This window comes from Halichoerus grypus, chromosome X (genome assembly GCF_964656455.1).
Source record: "Halichoerus grypus chromosome X, mHalGry1.hap1.1, whole genome shotgun sequence".
In the NCBI taxonomy this organism is placed as follows: Eukaryota; Metazoa; Chordata; class Mammalia; order Carnivora; family Phocidae; genus Halichoerus; species Halichoerus grypus.
In genome coordinates this window covers 46,425,177-46,441,222 of record NC_135727.1, presented here as the reverse complement: position 1 = coordinate 46,441,222, position 16,046 = coordinate 46,425,177, and the positions used below count along the sequence as shown (strand labels likewise).

Sequence of the window (16,046 nt, the reverse complement as noted above, 5' to 3'; positions counted from 1 at the left end):
GTCTAGGCAATATCATTCCAAAGGAAAAGTTATGGGGTTATCAGTAACTTCATGAGCTTCATGGGATGATCTAGGGCACCAATAATGAAAGGCAGGATTAAAAAATCCAGCCTTGGAATTTTGTTTTACAAGAGATAATCCTAAGAAAAGCATTGTTTTAAGACTGTCACTTATCTAGAGCTATGGCTATAATGTTATCTAAAAATCATTTGGAACCACAAAGAAACTTTGGTCATGGTGGGCAAACATCCTCCATTATTGTAAAAAGACTAGCATACCCATCTGGCAAAACATGTCTCACACAAGCCCCTCAAAGCTATAAAGTTATGTTCATGTAATAACATCTAGAAATTATGCTATAGTGTTTCTCACTGTAGTAATAACACATACTGAAACTTTCTGCATTTACACTTGAGGTCCACACTTCTACCTAAGATTCTTAACAGGTGCAATGTATTCTGCCAAAGTTTATTAGTTTATCTATAAGTTTCAAATCACAAAACATCAAAATTTTGCTCACTACTTGGCTATTTAAATGAATAAGTTGATACCACATATTTATGGAGCAATGCCAATGATACATTAAATTAATAAGCTGAGCATACTGGTAAGATTTTGAATTTCCCTTTAAAATCTTTAGTAAATATTATAGTTTGTTGGCAATATAACTTATTACCTAAGTTAAGTTTCTGTTGTAGAAGAAAAAATATAACACATCCAGTTCCCAACACTAACAAAAATTAATTATACACCACATAGAAAAAATATGGAAAGAAATAAGTTAAATTTAAAAGTGGTTAACTCTGGGAAATGGGGCTAGAAAAGGAACAAAGGGAGAAACTTTAACATTTTATTCTTTATAGTTATCTTGTTTTAATTTTTGCAAAACACATGTAAAACTTTCTATTTAAAAACTTTTAAAGATATTTATTTTATTAAGATTTATTTATTTTAGAGAGAGAGAGAGTGTATGAGCAGGGGGAGGGGCACAGGGAGAGGGAGAGACAGAAAGAATCCTCAAGCAGACTCCCCACTGAGTGTGGAGCCCAATGCAGGGGGCTCAATCCCAGGACCCTGAGATCATGACCTGAGCCAAAATCATGAGCCAGCCACTTAACTGACTGCACCACCCAGGCACACCTAAAGATACTCATTTTAAAAGTTATGTCAGATATCTTCAACTAAGCTTAATTTTCAGTATCACTGTATGCACTAAAAAGGCTTTCTTAAAAAATTGCCTGTCCAAGATAAGAATAACTATAATTAACATCACTAATCATCAGGGCAATGCAAATTAAAACCACAATGAGGTATCACTTTACACCTGTGAGAACGGCTAAAATCAAAAACACAAAAATTAACAAGTGTTGGTGAAGATGTGGAGAAAAAGGAACCCTCATACACTGTTGAGAATGCAACATTGGTGCACCCACTGTGGAAAACAGTATGGAGCTTCCTCAAAACTTAAAAATAGAATTATCATATGATCTAGTAATTCCACTACTGGGTATTTACCCAAAGAAAATGAAAACACTATGTTTATTGCACCCCTATGTTTATTGCAGCATTATTTACAATAGCCAAGATGTAGAAGCAACCCAAGTGTCTAACCATAGACAAATGGATAAAGAAGATGTGATGTGTATACACACACACACACAAACACACACACACACATATACACACAATGGAATATTACTCAGCCATAAAAAATGAAATCTTGCCATTTGCTACAACATGGATGGATCTAGAGGTTAGAATGCCAACTTAAGTAAGTCAGTCAGAGAAAAGACAAACACCATACCATTTTACTCATATATGGAATTTAAGAAACAAAACAAATGAACAAAGTAAAAAAGAGGCAAACCCAAAAAGCAGATTCTTAAATACAGATAAAAACCTGGTGGTTTCCAGAGGGGAGGTAGGTGGGTGAAGTGGTGAAATAGATAAAAGCATTAAGAGCACACTTATCTTGAGAGACTATGGACTCAGAAACAAACAGAAGGTTCTAGAAGGGAGGGGGATGGGGGGATGGATTAGCCTGGTGATGGGTATTAAAGAGGGCACGTACTGAATGGAGCACTGGGTGTTATACGCAAACCATGAATCATGGAAAACTACATCAAAAACTAATGATGTAATGTATGGTGATTAACGTAACAATAAAAAAAGCCAACAAAACAAAACAAAACAAAACAAAGAGTACACTTATCTTGATGAGCACTGAAAAACAGAATTGTTGAATCATTATATAATACATCTGCAACTAATATAATACTATATGTTAATTATAGTTTAATAAAAAGAAAGAATAACTGTAATTAGGAACATGTCAGAAATGCCTTGACACTTAAAAATTTATCCCTATAATATATCGATAGTATCCCCTCTGAATTATTTTTTTAGATTGTTTTAGAATATATGATTTATCTTTGACTCTAAAATCAGCAAGGTAAAGAGGTTAAAATGTATTTCAGGACTTCCCTTGTTTCAGAATTAACTATTATATGCAATTTGAGCATACTGGTAAGATTTTGAATTTCCCTTTAAAATCTTTAAATAGTAAATATTATAATTTGTTAGCAATATAACTTATTACCAAAGGAAAGCTTCCTTTAAGAAGACAAAAGAAACTACTAATTTAGAGGTTCAATAATTCCTAAAATATAACACTCATTTCTCTCTTAAATCAATCTTTAATTCCAGATTTCCCCAGGTCTAAATACTCAATGTTTGAAACTCAATGTTTCCCAACTCAAGTTGGGAAATACCAAGGACGAGTAATTTATTTATTTATTTATTTATTTATTTATTTATTTATTTTCAATTTTTTAAATTATTATGTTATGTTCATCACCATTCATTACATCATTAGTTTTTGATGTAGTGTTCCATGATTCATTATTTGCGTATAACACCCAGTGCTACATTGAAAAAAAAAAAAAAAAAAGAATGAGTATTTTAACCCAGCCTTTCATTACTGGTACCCCACATCATTTCCAGGAAGCCCATGAAGTTACTGGCACCCCTGTAACTTTTTCTTTAGAATGGTATTGCCTAGACTTACTGCCTTTGACTCATTTCCTCAAACAAGCTCTTGGTCTTTTTTCTTTATTAAATGGCACAATATTTCAGGCTCAAAGTCTCAGCCATTCTTCTCCCCAGAAAATCACTATTTCATGTCAATTCTAGCTTATAATGTCATTTCATATCCATCTCTTCCTTTTCACTTCCCATAACACCACTCTAGTTCAGGCCATCAGTGCCTTTAGGCATCATTTAGCTTTATGATATTTATTGAAGTTAGCTTCAAAGTACTATGGTAGACATTTTGGAAAGAGATAAGGAAAAAGAATGAGCATCTATTGAAGGCCTTCTATGTGTCAAACAAAACAACAGCTTACCCCTTTAGTCCTTAAAACAAATATGCAAGGTAAGTGGCATTTCACATATTCTGAAGATTAGAAAATAGGGATTCGGTACAATCAAAATTACTGGTCACATGTGTTATTTGGTGGAGCTAAAACTTAAACTTTATCTCTCTTTCCATTATATACATTACTGTCCCACATGTTAGAAATGATGAATTCCTAATCTCAAGGAATTTACAATTTAGTAATTTTAGTAAGTGTATAGAAAAAACGATGATCCCAAAATCAAATGTCATAAGTGATAAAAGACACGAGGTACAATGTGTTCCTGCTGAGGAGTTTGAGAAAATCTTTCTAGAGAACAGGTTTTGAACTAAGATTTAAAAGATGTGTAAAATTCAGATAAAAAAGTGGAATAAACATATTTGGGGAGAGGCAAGTATATGAAGGACGATAATTGAAAGGTTGGAATGAGGCCAAATCATAGCTGTCTTCACTAGGGCATTTGGATTGAATTCTGCATTCAAAAAGGGAAAAGAAGTAGCTCAAAATGGGGATAGGAGTTAGGAATCAATTGCAGGCAGGAGGTCACTGAGGCTTGAACCAAAGGAGGGGCAGCAGGCACAGAAAAGAAGGAATGGATAGAAGAGATGTAACTATCAAAACCAGGGGGCATTAAATCCGGAGCTTAGAATTTGCTACGAATATGATAAGCTTTTAGATCTATCACATTTAAGCTTACACAATGTTATTCCTGATGCAAAAAGTGGAACTTTGACCTTAGATCAAATAAATTCACTTACAATTACTTGTCAATGGGATATTCTTTGTGATTATAATATAATGAATGTGCTCATGTTTTGACTTCAGTGAATAAAAAACTAAAATATACAAAAATCTGTAATTAAAAAAGATACTGGAATGTTGATGCACATTAAAATGTACTTAGGAGGATTGACCCTAATTTTCTTTAAATAGCATGCTTTCCTAATCAATTCAAATATGATTAAATCTACGTTCAAAATTTCAGATAAAAAAGTTCATGTAAATATTATTCTCAATTAGGTATCACATCAAATTCACATGCACAGTTTTTCAAAATCATACATGCTGAACTAAAAATCTCTGTGGGTGGTCCAATCCAACCACAAGTGATTCTGATAATCAACCATGTTGGGAATCACTGCCCTACAGGACAGGCTCAGATCCTTACACATAACGGCTGTCCAATATCTATTTGGTGACTAAGCTGATTGATATACAGGTTTTGTCATCTACGATACTTATCAAGCTAACTGTGCTTTAGTATAACCTGAAATGATTTTTGAAAAAAAGAAAGGAAAAAAGAGAAAGAAAAAAAGTATTCCTTGACACTACCTCAAATCTATATAAATCTCCAGAGTTGAAGCCCAAGAATCTGTGTTGTTAAATAGGGTCCCCAAGTAATCTCTTAAACAGCCTACCTAGTGATGCTAGTTCAACCTTTCGCAAAGGTAGTTCTCAACCCTGGCTGCACACTGAAGTCACTAGGTTATTTTTAAAACATACCAATACCTAGACTCCACCCCAGACCAATTAACCAGAATCTCGGGAGTGGGTCCACACCATAGGTTCTTGTTTGTTTGTCTTGTTTTTAAAAGCTTTCCAGGTGATCTGTTGCTGAATCTGTTGAACTGAAAATCTGTTTTCCTGGAGAAGGGGGGTCGCAAACTTTAGTGTGCATCAGAATAACCTGGAAACTTGTTAAAAGATTAATTAATTATTGGGTCCCATTCCCAGAACTTCTTATTCAGTAGTTCTGGGGTGGCGGACCAAGAACGTACAATTTTTTACAAGTTCCCTGGTGATGCTGATGCATCACTGTTCAGTCTCATAGTGTCTCAGAGCTTCCACTGGTCCTAGTTCTATTCCTCAAAGTCATTGTGAATATAATCCCTCTCCTAAAATGGCAATCCTCAAATATTTTAAGAGAATCGTTACATCTTTATTGCCCCTCCCACCCTAGCCTTTTTGTGAACTGATCCCAGTTCTGTCATGCAGTACGATTTCTAGTCCTCTCACTAGTTTACCTAAATCCCTGCCATTCATAAAGTGTAACATAAGCACAATCACCCTAATGGGGTCACAATAACAACAAGCTAGTAAAATGAGATCATCAACTCATTTTTTTATTGTAGTAAAAATGTATAATATAAAATTTACCACCCTAACCATTTTTAAATGTACAGTTCAGTAGTGTTAAGTACATTCACCTCTTTGTTTTGAATATTTCTCTCCTATTAATATAGCCCAAGATAGCTTCACTATTTTTTTGGTGGGCACATCATACTATTGACTCATGCTAGGCTAACTTTTGACTAAAATACAACCTTTTTCACCTGGAGCCAAAGTCTGTGCTGCAGGACATAGTTATATAGATAGAAATGTTTATGGCTCTCAAAAAGACCCAATATACACTTGTATTTGTCTCATTTAAGTTCTCCTTTGTTAGATTCTACCAATAATTCTGGCCTTTTAGATCCTGAATCTGTAGACAGGAGGCTTGTGGAAGCTGGCTTTTTACTGAGAACAATCATACATGATGGAGTATTGTTTTTCAGAGGGCACCCCACACTGCCAAATTTTCTTCAAACTGCATTTCCCCTAAATTTGACCTGAATGTAATGATTGCTACTTTCTAAAGGTTATACCTGAGGCTTGGAAAGGTCAAGCAATTTGTCTAAAAGTTCCATAGTTAGTAAGTGCCTAAGTCTGCCCAAGATTTCCGAGAGCTAGTTCTTAAAAAGGCCAAAGTCTTGAATGAGAAACTTCTTCTCTAGGTTTGGCATATATAAGAAATACATGTCTGATTCACAAGAGATGCTAAAAAATGTTCCTTTAGACCCTACTATACCCCTACCCCCACTATTTGAGACATGATTTTTGGACTCCCAGAAGTAAATGGCCTATTGCCAATTCTAAAAGTGGGAGAGAAAATTGGTGATATATAGTGCGTTTTCCAGCCTGTCTCAGGGGGAAGACCTAGAGGGCAGACCAACTTCAGGGAATAGATGTTAAATTAGGGGTCATGTGAGTAAATGATGTTGGCTGTGAGGAAGATGGCTGGAACAGGAACTAATGTTTATTGTGGACTCACTATATGCCAGGAACGAAAATAAGTGTGCTCACAAAGAACTGGGGCTTTGGAACTGGTTCTGGTAGGAATGAATAGCTGAAGAAACTTGGCAATTTGTTTCTTCCTCTTTTTCCTTTTCTTCTTTATACTCTCTTCACATCTTTGCTCTTTATAAACTGGTTAGAATTTGAAACAAATGTTATTTTTATTGGTTGGTTGTTAATATGGGCTCACAATGATTCTTAATTCCAAAAGGAGTTAAGAGTTGTAAAAAGCACTAGAATGAGAGACTGCATTAACCTTTACCCTGCTATTAACTAGCTATCTGACTAAGAACATAACACAATCTTTCATATTTCCATTTCTAAAGTTTCTTTGTACTTGACCATATATGGGTTGATAGTTATCAATAAGAAAAGGTTGTATTTTAGATAGAAATACATAGAGAAGCAAAATTTTGGTGGGGTACTTATAGAAGGATCCAAATATCTTAGCTCCTTCCAAATAATAAGTCTATCAGGAAACACAAAAGATGGTTTGAAGTTTTAAGCAGCTATACAGTTGCACAGACTTTAGGGCCTAAAAATTCAAAAGGTCCCAATATTTCTTCCCCTACTCCTCCATTATCTGCATTTCCTTATCTATGTCCTAACCCTAAAATTGGTTCTCTCCAAGTTATTTCTTTGCAAAAACATACACAGCATTTCAATTACTAAATATAATGTTTTGGTCATTATAGCTGGTGTCAACAATTTTTTTTTTTAGCAAATTAGGGTATTATTTTAGTTATAATTTAGGTATAAGTGGCTGAGTTTTCTTTTCCAACAATGAATACACCAAATTCATGGCAGATGGTCCTGCATCTTCCAATCTAATTTAGTTAGAAGTTAGGAGAGCTAGGGTTAAAAATATAAGTAGATTACATATTAGAATATCAAATGACAAAATAATGATAAATAAATAAATAAAAATAAGTAAGTGTGACTTCATCCCTCACCTGCAGCAAATAAAGTTCTTTGAACATGGGAAGGTAAATATCTCCCAGTCGATCTTAAGACATGTTGCTTTAATATTCCTAGCATAGTAGCATAGTACTTCTCAACTGTTCTTCATTCTCTGACATATTTGAATTTTATATGCCATCATAAACTTGGAAAAGAGATATGGATAGGGGAGCAAGATTTTATACTCAGAATCAAAGCCCATCTTAGTGTAGCTTGATAGCGAGATCTTAGTGATACAATGGTGTCCTCTCAAATAAAGACTGGGATATACTGTCTTTGAAACATACAGGAGTTTCTCACGATGATAACATTTCTTTGCATTTTAACCTAAAAAAAGCAATGGGAAATAAGAAAGCACTATCAAAAACTAGATTCAAATTGTCAGAGACCTAAGGCTGATAATGGAGTTACAGCTTAAAGGAAATGGAACAGATGAAATAAAACCATGTTTCATGCATGGTCCTGTTTACATTCAGAGTATTAAAAGAGTAAAACTGCTTTGCAAGACTGTCCTCTGTGGTCACAATAAACAGTACACTTTTATTGCCAACTGTTAACAAATTAAGCATAACTTTTAAATATTTTATTTTCCAGATATTAGACACATCAGAAAGTTCTTTAGATTGGAGAAATATGGTCATATAACAAAACTATGACCTACAGGTACAGAGTTCCAGTTTGGGAAAATGAAAAATTTCTGGAGATGGATAGTGGTGAAGGTTGCCTAACAACGTGGATGTACTTAATGCCACTGAGTTGCACACTTAAAAATGCTTAAAATGGCAGTTTTATGTTGTGTATATTTGGCCACAATAAAAAATGTAATAAAATACTGAAAAAAGTTAAAATAAAAGACAAAAGCACCTTCTTCTCCCTCAACCACAGCATGAAGGGCAGGCAGTTCCCCTGCAGTCAACTTATCACTTAGAGGAAAATGCATGAGCAAGTAATAAACCTTTGTTTTGCTATTATCACATAAGTGATCCTCTCTTGAATAACAATTATAAGGGTTAATTTTCATAAGGGTTATTTTAAATGAAAGAGTGGTTTTGTGACAAACCATAAATGGGATCTGATAAGAAAGTTCATGTATTTGGTGCTCCTACAATTTGATTATATTTTTGTGTGGCGTTAGCCATTGGTGAGAGAAAGAATCAATTAATTTTCTATTAATGAAAGTGTTTAGTCTTTTTAAAAATTTTATTTATTTACTAGTCAGAGAGAGAGAGAGAGAGAGCGCACAAGCAGGGGGGAGCAGCAGGCAGAGGGAGAAGCAGGCTCCCCACTGAGCAAGGAGCCCGATGTGGGACTCGATCCCAGGACCCTAGGATCATGACCTGACCGAAGGCGGAAGCTTCACCGACTGAACCACCCAGGTGTCCCAAGTGTTTAGTCTTTTTCTTTCTTTCCTACAGGAGTGTTTACATGACTTGAGAAAGCAAAGCTTTCATAATAATTTGGAATGGGGGAAAAATCATGACCTACAGCACTGGGTAGTAGGAAAAAATAATAAGCTTTTGAGTTGGTCAAACAGATTCAAATCCTCTCTCTACCTCTATTATACCCTTGAGCAAATTATTTAACCACTCTGAGCCAGTTTTTTTATCTAAAAAGTACAGAAACACAATGTCTCTCCCAGAACATGCTATTAAATGAAACAAAATTTTAAAAAAATGTTTAACACACATAATCGCTTGATAAAGTGTGCTTGTTTACTAATTCAGTAGCTGAAAGTTTTACTTAATATTATATATAATAACTTTTTATCAGATCAGAGTAATTTTAGAGATCATTTAGTCCAATGTTTCTGAATCTTAGCACTATTGTCACTTTGGGCCAGATAATTCATTGTTGTGAGGGGATATTCTATGCATGGTAAGACATTTAGCAGCACTCTACCAGCTAGAAGTTGGCGGCACTCCCCAGTTGTGACAAACAAAAATATCTCCAAACATTGACACATGTCCCTTGTGGGGCAAAATTGCTTCTAGTTTATAACTGATTTAGTCTAATGTTCTCATTTCAAAATAAGGAAGCTAAAGTCCAAAGAGGTCATAGGAAACAAAGGAGTGGGGAAGTTAAAATATATCATTCCAGATTCAGGTGGATTTGGACTATGAAAAAGTTCCGAAGTCTGAGGAGAGGCATTAGTAATAGCTGAGGGATGTTCTTAAGTAAGTGAAATACAAATGTGAGTACAAATAATTAACATTCTGTGGATTAGAATCCCTTATGTTGATATAAAAATATTCAATTCAGCTTGTTTGAGTATCTGCCTTTGATGATATAAAAAGCAAAGAGGATTCACTTCTCAGAAACTCGTTTTTAGAGACCCTTGTTGGATTGTACCTACTCCAAATAGCTGCATTATTATGCTAAAGTAAAATACCATTAACTTCTGTATCCAAAAATGCAATTGAGTGTGAAATCCAAATTATCCTATTTGAAACTTTCTTCTAATACTACTAGATAACACCAGACAATTTAGGATAAAATAGATTTTTGTGATAAAAGAAAAACATTTATGGCATGAGTCAGAAAAAAAATAATGAATCTATGCCTACAATTTGGTCCACTCTCACTAATGAAATTAAAAACCATACAGGATCTGGGGTGCCTGCATGGCTCAGTTGGTTAAGTGTCTGCCTCTTGATTTTGGCTCAGGTCATGATCTCAGGGTCCTGAGATCGAACCCTGTGTTGGGCTCTGCACTGGGCAGGGTTGCCTCCTTAAGATTCTCTCCCTCACTCTCCCTCTACCCCCCTCCCCAGGCACCATGCATGCACGGGCTCTCTCTCTCTCAAAAACAAACCCCCAAAAAACAACCATACAGGATCTCTGAGGAAAGGAAGATTGTAACATCCCTTCAGTTCTAAGTATGAGAACTTTCTCTGTTCACTCCAATTAAATGTTTTTCGGTTATCTTGATAAGAAGTTTAAGCTTATTCAAAGTAGATGATTCTATATATAAATGGCTATAATTAACAAAATGAATCTTACTTCCATTTGTTGCATGACAATTAGATTTAGTTGTACAAAAGACCAACTTTCTTCCTCAAGACAACCCATCAGATGTTTACAGCAATAACTAGCTATTAATTGTTTTAATGCTTTGTTGAAGTGGGAATTTCACAGTCCAACTGATCTTGTTGCAAAAAAAAAATAGCATTCTAAAAAAACTCTGCATCCTATTTTAATGAAGTGACAAGAATGGAGCAAACCTTAGAAGAGTTGGCTGCAATCATATAAACATAAATCTCACTCTTAGTCACAGATTTAAAGTCAGGTTAATATAAAGTCAAGTCAATAAACCAGTCACAGATATAAAGTCAGGTTAATATAAAGTCAAGTTAATAAACCAGAAAAATCATCATCTTAATTCTGCAAAGAGCATATGTGCTGTATTCTCCATGATTACACCTTTTGAGATAGCCTCCCTCAAACATTTTGATTTAAAAGGATTTTTTAATAGCTGACTTGACCTTTGCAATTTTTTAATGCCATCATATAAAGGAAAGATAAACAGAGCTCAACACTAAGTTATAGTGGAAAATGGATCATGTTAACCTTGCCAAGGTGTTTTAACTCTTTTTTCCCCCTAAATGTCACAACCCATTTAAGGAATTTTCAGAAATATTATTTGTGCCAGAAATGCAGATTTGTACCCGTGAACGTTATGAACACTCAGTTATAATGCTATCTAGTATCCTTACTTTCTCAGTTTATAAAATTAGTACCTGACCTATAAGTTTGGCAAGTTTTGGCTATTTTACACAGATTCTTACAAAAAAAAAATAATGAAGGCTTTCCTATAGCATATTAACAATTACAAAATACAATGTAATTAATAAAATAACTGGGAGTACTAGTTATATGTTTAATATTTACCTTGTCTTTATTTAAACTAAGTCCCTGACCTCATAATATAAGCACTCTGTGGCTAGTTAGCTCTGGAGTCCTGTCTGCTTGTGAAGTTATAAAATGAATTCAAGTACTGTGTATATCCAATAATTTACTTGATCCCATACCTACTTGGTGTCAGAAAGCCACCATGCCATTCATTCCAACAGGTTAGTAAATGTGAATGGATCTACAAGACTGGTTTCAGGTGGAAAAGAATCAAAGTTCCTACCCTAACAGATAGGTGATGAATATAGGAAGGGGCATGCTTAGTCAATATTATCACATATTGACACCTAATTAAAGACAGAGAGTCAGAAACTAACCAGTGGTCATTAACCTCTCTCCAGACATCCCCACCCTGCCAAATGTAAAGAATTAAAAATTAATTCTAACAGTTTGCTAATTATTCCTTCCTAGATACCACATTTATAATATAATGTGTTTTAGTGTGCCTGTAGTCTATAAGACACCATGGGTAGAATACAGGTTTATAATAAACAATGGGGCAGTCCTGATAGTTTAAGAGTTCGACAAGTGATATTTAAAATTGTATTTTTCCTATTTATTTGTTCATTTTATACTTTTACTACCAAGCACTACTATTGAGCTCTTTAATATAGCTGTGTCTAATTCATCTATATCCTCATCACTGAGCATAGTGCCTGGCACACACACATACAGATGTTCAATAAATGATTCCTGAGTAAATGAAGGAAAGGCCATTAACTAGGTTTTCTTATGGTGGACTTGAAACTACCGAATAATATGGAGACAAAGGTAATTGTTAGGTAATTGCTATGCAAATGGATAAGTAACTAAATAAAAAGCCAGCAATCCTCCAATCTAAAACAGAATCCACTTAATCTATTTTTTCTTAAAAAGAAGAGGTAAATAAAAGGGATTTGTTTTTGTTTTGATTTTTACTATGATTACACTGGAACCTTAATACTGGGTGAAAATTCATTTTTGAGCCATTAAACATTTTTGAAAATGTTACTGAATGAAATATGAAGTGTCCTACAAAATCTCATGACTCTCCTTTCCATGAATTCTGGGTAGGTATGTGTTTTGTCATATGTCCATTTATTTGGCATTTCTTTTGTTTGTTGTTTTGTTTTTATTACCCAATTTGCCATTTATAACCTCAAAAGCTTCTAATCTCCCCTGCTTGGCAATTTCTAATCTCCACTGACATCTGCTCATTACCAACCCCAAGAAAGATGTTGGCTATAGTTGAAAATAGTTCAGCAAATACTTGATCAAACCACTTTTAATGGTCCTATCTGGAGTGGACTTGTAATAACTGGAATCTTGACAATTCTTTGTCACTATTTAGACGGATTTTCTAACCAGGGCTTAAAAAACAAACAAGCAAAAGATACTGGCACACCATAAAGCAACATTTTTCTCTCTTCTCCTTTATCTACTATCATACAACTGGCAACCATTTATAGTCTTTATAAATATTTAAACAAAAATATTTTTGTGACCTAATAATGTTTTGGACAGTGTACTGTATCACATATTTATCTTTTGTTAAGTGGAAAGGTAAGAAGAGAGTTATGGTTTGGAGTGAACAGTTAATGAAGGATATTTACCTAAAATGAAATGGTAAGAGATAATTTTTAGGTAGCAATTATATTTGGTTTCATATCCTAGTAAATGGTCTCAACACTAACAACACAGATTTCATCACTCACTGAATGTCAAATGATAACTATGGCCAAAGTTTCTCATGGCTTATGAATTACTGTCCTAATGCACAGCCATGGAAATGCCATCGAGAGTATCAATGCAGAACTGCAAAATCATGGTTCATACTTTCAGATCTGAAATCAACCTTGGAGTATGGCTGGTCCAATACCTCTATTTCAGAAATGTCAAAACCCAAATCCAGGAAGTTTGTGATCTGTTCAGGGTCACAAAATCTAGTAGATAAACAACAGAACCTAAGTTCACTGCACCAGACTCCTATGCTAGAGCTCTCCTCATTTTGCCGGCTAGTAATAGTATATACAGGGTATTGCTACTACTTTATGAATTTCTATCTCTTAAAGCCTTCAATACCTACATAAATTCAAAGATACTATAACCAAGCCAGTCACAGAGACAGGCAAAAAGCCATTTGCTCCATGAGATACCCATGAGATACTGGTCCTAAAGCTTACTGTGGAAAGGCCATGACAGCGAGATTGAACTGTGATCTCGACCACCTCTAAAAACTGTTCTCTCCTTCTTTCTAGTTATACATAGTTTGGTATAATAACAAAAAAATCCAGATTTCATATTTTCATCCTGAAACAACTGTACAAATCCAGGCTGACTAAAGACACTACAGTCTTTCAAAGGTTGCCTTCAGTAAGAGAGTTAATAAATAAAAAGACATCACCATATCACAGTGTATTTCTAACTTCCATATTTAGTAAGTGGCATTTATGTAATGTGCCTATGACCAATATTGTAAAGGATTTTTTTTTTTTACTGCTTTGCCATTCCTCCAAAGTGAAAGGTGTGAAAAGTTATGAAATACCACAGAGGGATGTGCCACTTAAAAATGTGAAGAGAAAATCATTTTTATGAGGTAATTTTAATGGGGTGTCCTCCTAAGAAAAAGGAACTTAAATTATTCTACTCCATTTTGGTGTCCACGTCTTTCACTTTGGAGGCAAGTTAGCAACATAAGGTAACACACAAATACTGGAAATTAATTACGAAATTGACGATGGCAAAATGCTTTACTGAGCTCTTCTGTAGTGGAATCGGTCTTAACAATCTAAGAAGCATTTCCAAACACTGCTTTAAAACACATTTCAATGGCAAATTTTACAGTCTGCTATTAGTAGGCTGTTTACTAGTATATAGTATTTTGTGTGAACTAGAAACCACTTATTACTGAAATCGTCAAGAAGTATCTTTTTTATGTTAGGAGTAGTATGTGTTGGTAGGTACAACAGCACTTATTAAAATCAAAACCATCTCAAAGATGGGCCCCTAAACCTTGCTCTACAAGGTCACACCCTCAAATAGCCAAAGAAAACTCTCCAAAGTGATTTCTGAAATCTGTGCTTCTACCACACTCCCTTCCTTTATTCTTTTCTTTGTACAACCCCCTCCACCAGACCCTATGATCCTAAAATCTAACAGCTCCTACTTTAAAGCTCAAGTATACATTCTAACCTCCCCAAATTCCTAACCTCCTCTCTCTTTAAATATCCTACTGCAAGTTTCTACACTGCAGGATGCTGAATTTCACCAAACGGGGTTTCCTCCCTCTTACTTGTTTCTTCGGCCTTTTCTTTTTTTTTTTTTATCTCTGCCCCCTTTCTCCATCAGTCCCCCTTCCCTTTCCCTGACCCTCCAGCTCCACAGCACTTCTACCTTGCCCCCTCTCTTTTTACCAACTCACACCTCAGCTTCGTAGACCATCCTGAGGCACCCTGGCTGGGAGAAAAACTATGTGGTATTCTTCTTCCCTTTAAACTCCTGCCTTGTGAATACCTGCAGCTTCTTTTCCTGGGACCCCTCCATCCTTTTGGGGGGGTAGAAGTAGGGAAGCCCCTCTCTGCTTCGGTCCGTCTTGCACACTCGGGGCTACTACGGCAGGGCGGGGCGGGGCGAGCTTGGCCTTTACTGCGCCACAGCAGGTGGGGGGTGGGGCGGTGACGAACCGCGCCCAGCCCGATCCCGGACGGGCTGAAGAGAGGCAGCGAAGGAGATGGGGCCGCCCCCACACCCCGGGACGGGAACTCACCTTCTCTGAGGCAAGGGCGGGTGTCTACTTTAAAACTACTGCCCCCCCTCCCCGCCGCCGCCATAGTGGAGCCGCCAAAGCCGCCGCCGCCGTCGCCACAGCCACCGGCAGGCGGGCTGGCAGGGGTGGAGGTGGCGGAGGAGGCAGGCACAATCACTGCCGCCGCCACCGCCGCCGCCGCGCAGGCGGTGTAGGAGGAGGAGGCGGCAGAGACGGTAGCTTCCTGAGGGGAAGACTCCGCCGCCAGCGGTGCGACTGTGCTCGGCGCCGCCGCCATCGCAGCGAGGCGCGGACAATTGCACTTGCGCCTCGCTCCCGTTAAGCCGTTTTAGCCCCGCCCCCCCCGTTTAGCCCCGCCCCCTTCGCCCCTCTTTTCCACGCCTCAGCTCGAGCTTCGTTCTCGCTCCTTCTCCCCACCAATAGGAACGCTTTAGACCCGCGGGCTGCCCTTCCCCCCTCCCCCACTGCTTGGCGTCACCCGTTTCCCTTTGGAGGGGAAGCGATGATGGCCAAGGGCAAAGGGCAAAAAGCGCGGGATGTAAAAGCACGTGGGCCTCACACAGTGAGGCCTCTTCCTTTGGAGGAGTTGATCTAAAACCAATTTAAGGTTAAAAAAAATGTCTGGAAACCAACTGATTTCACCCCCAAAATATCTCTTTCTTGTACAGAGAACAGAAATAAACAGAATACTCGGTCATGACTTTCGTCATGGGGCCGTAAACGACTACTTATATATACATCTACCTATTTAAATTACAGTAAAAACCTGTGAATCTGGTACCCAAAGAACTAGAATATTACTGATAATTTAAAACTTCTCAACATTTTCCCCCAACTGCCCTCCTAAAGAAACCAATATCCTGATTTATATTTATTATTTCCATGCTCTTGTTACGTATATT

General features: G+C 36.6%; 1 protein-coding gene across 5 annotated transcripts in view; it reads right to left on the bottom strand.

Moving 5' to 3' along the window:
* Positions 1-15,440, bottom strand: part of ZMAT1 (zinc finger matrin-type 1) — a 36,253-nt gene extending 20,813 nt beyond the window's left edge. For all 5 annotated transcript variants that reach the window (XM_036095430.2, XM_036095488.2, XM_036095449.2 and 2 more), the window contains exon 1: positions 15,145-15,440. In XM_036095430.2, the coding sequence (XP_035951323.2) occupies positions 15,145-15,421 (277 nt within the window). In that variant the 5' untranslated portion in view covers positions 15,422-15,440. The remainder of the gene's footprint in view (positions 1-15,144) is intronic.
* Between the last annotated feature and the right edge of the window lie 606 nt (positions 15,441-16,046).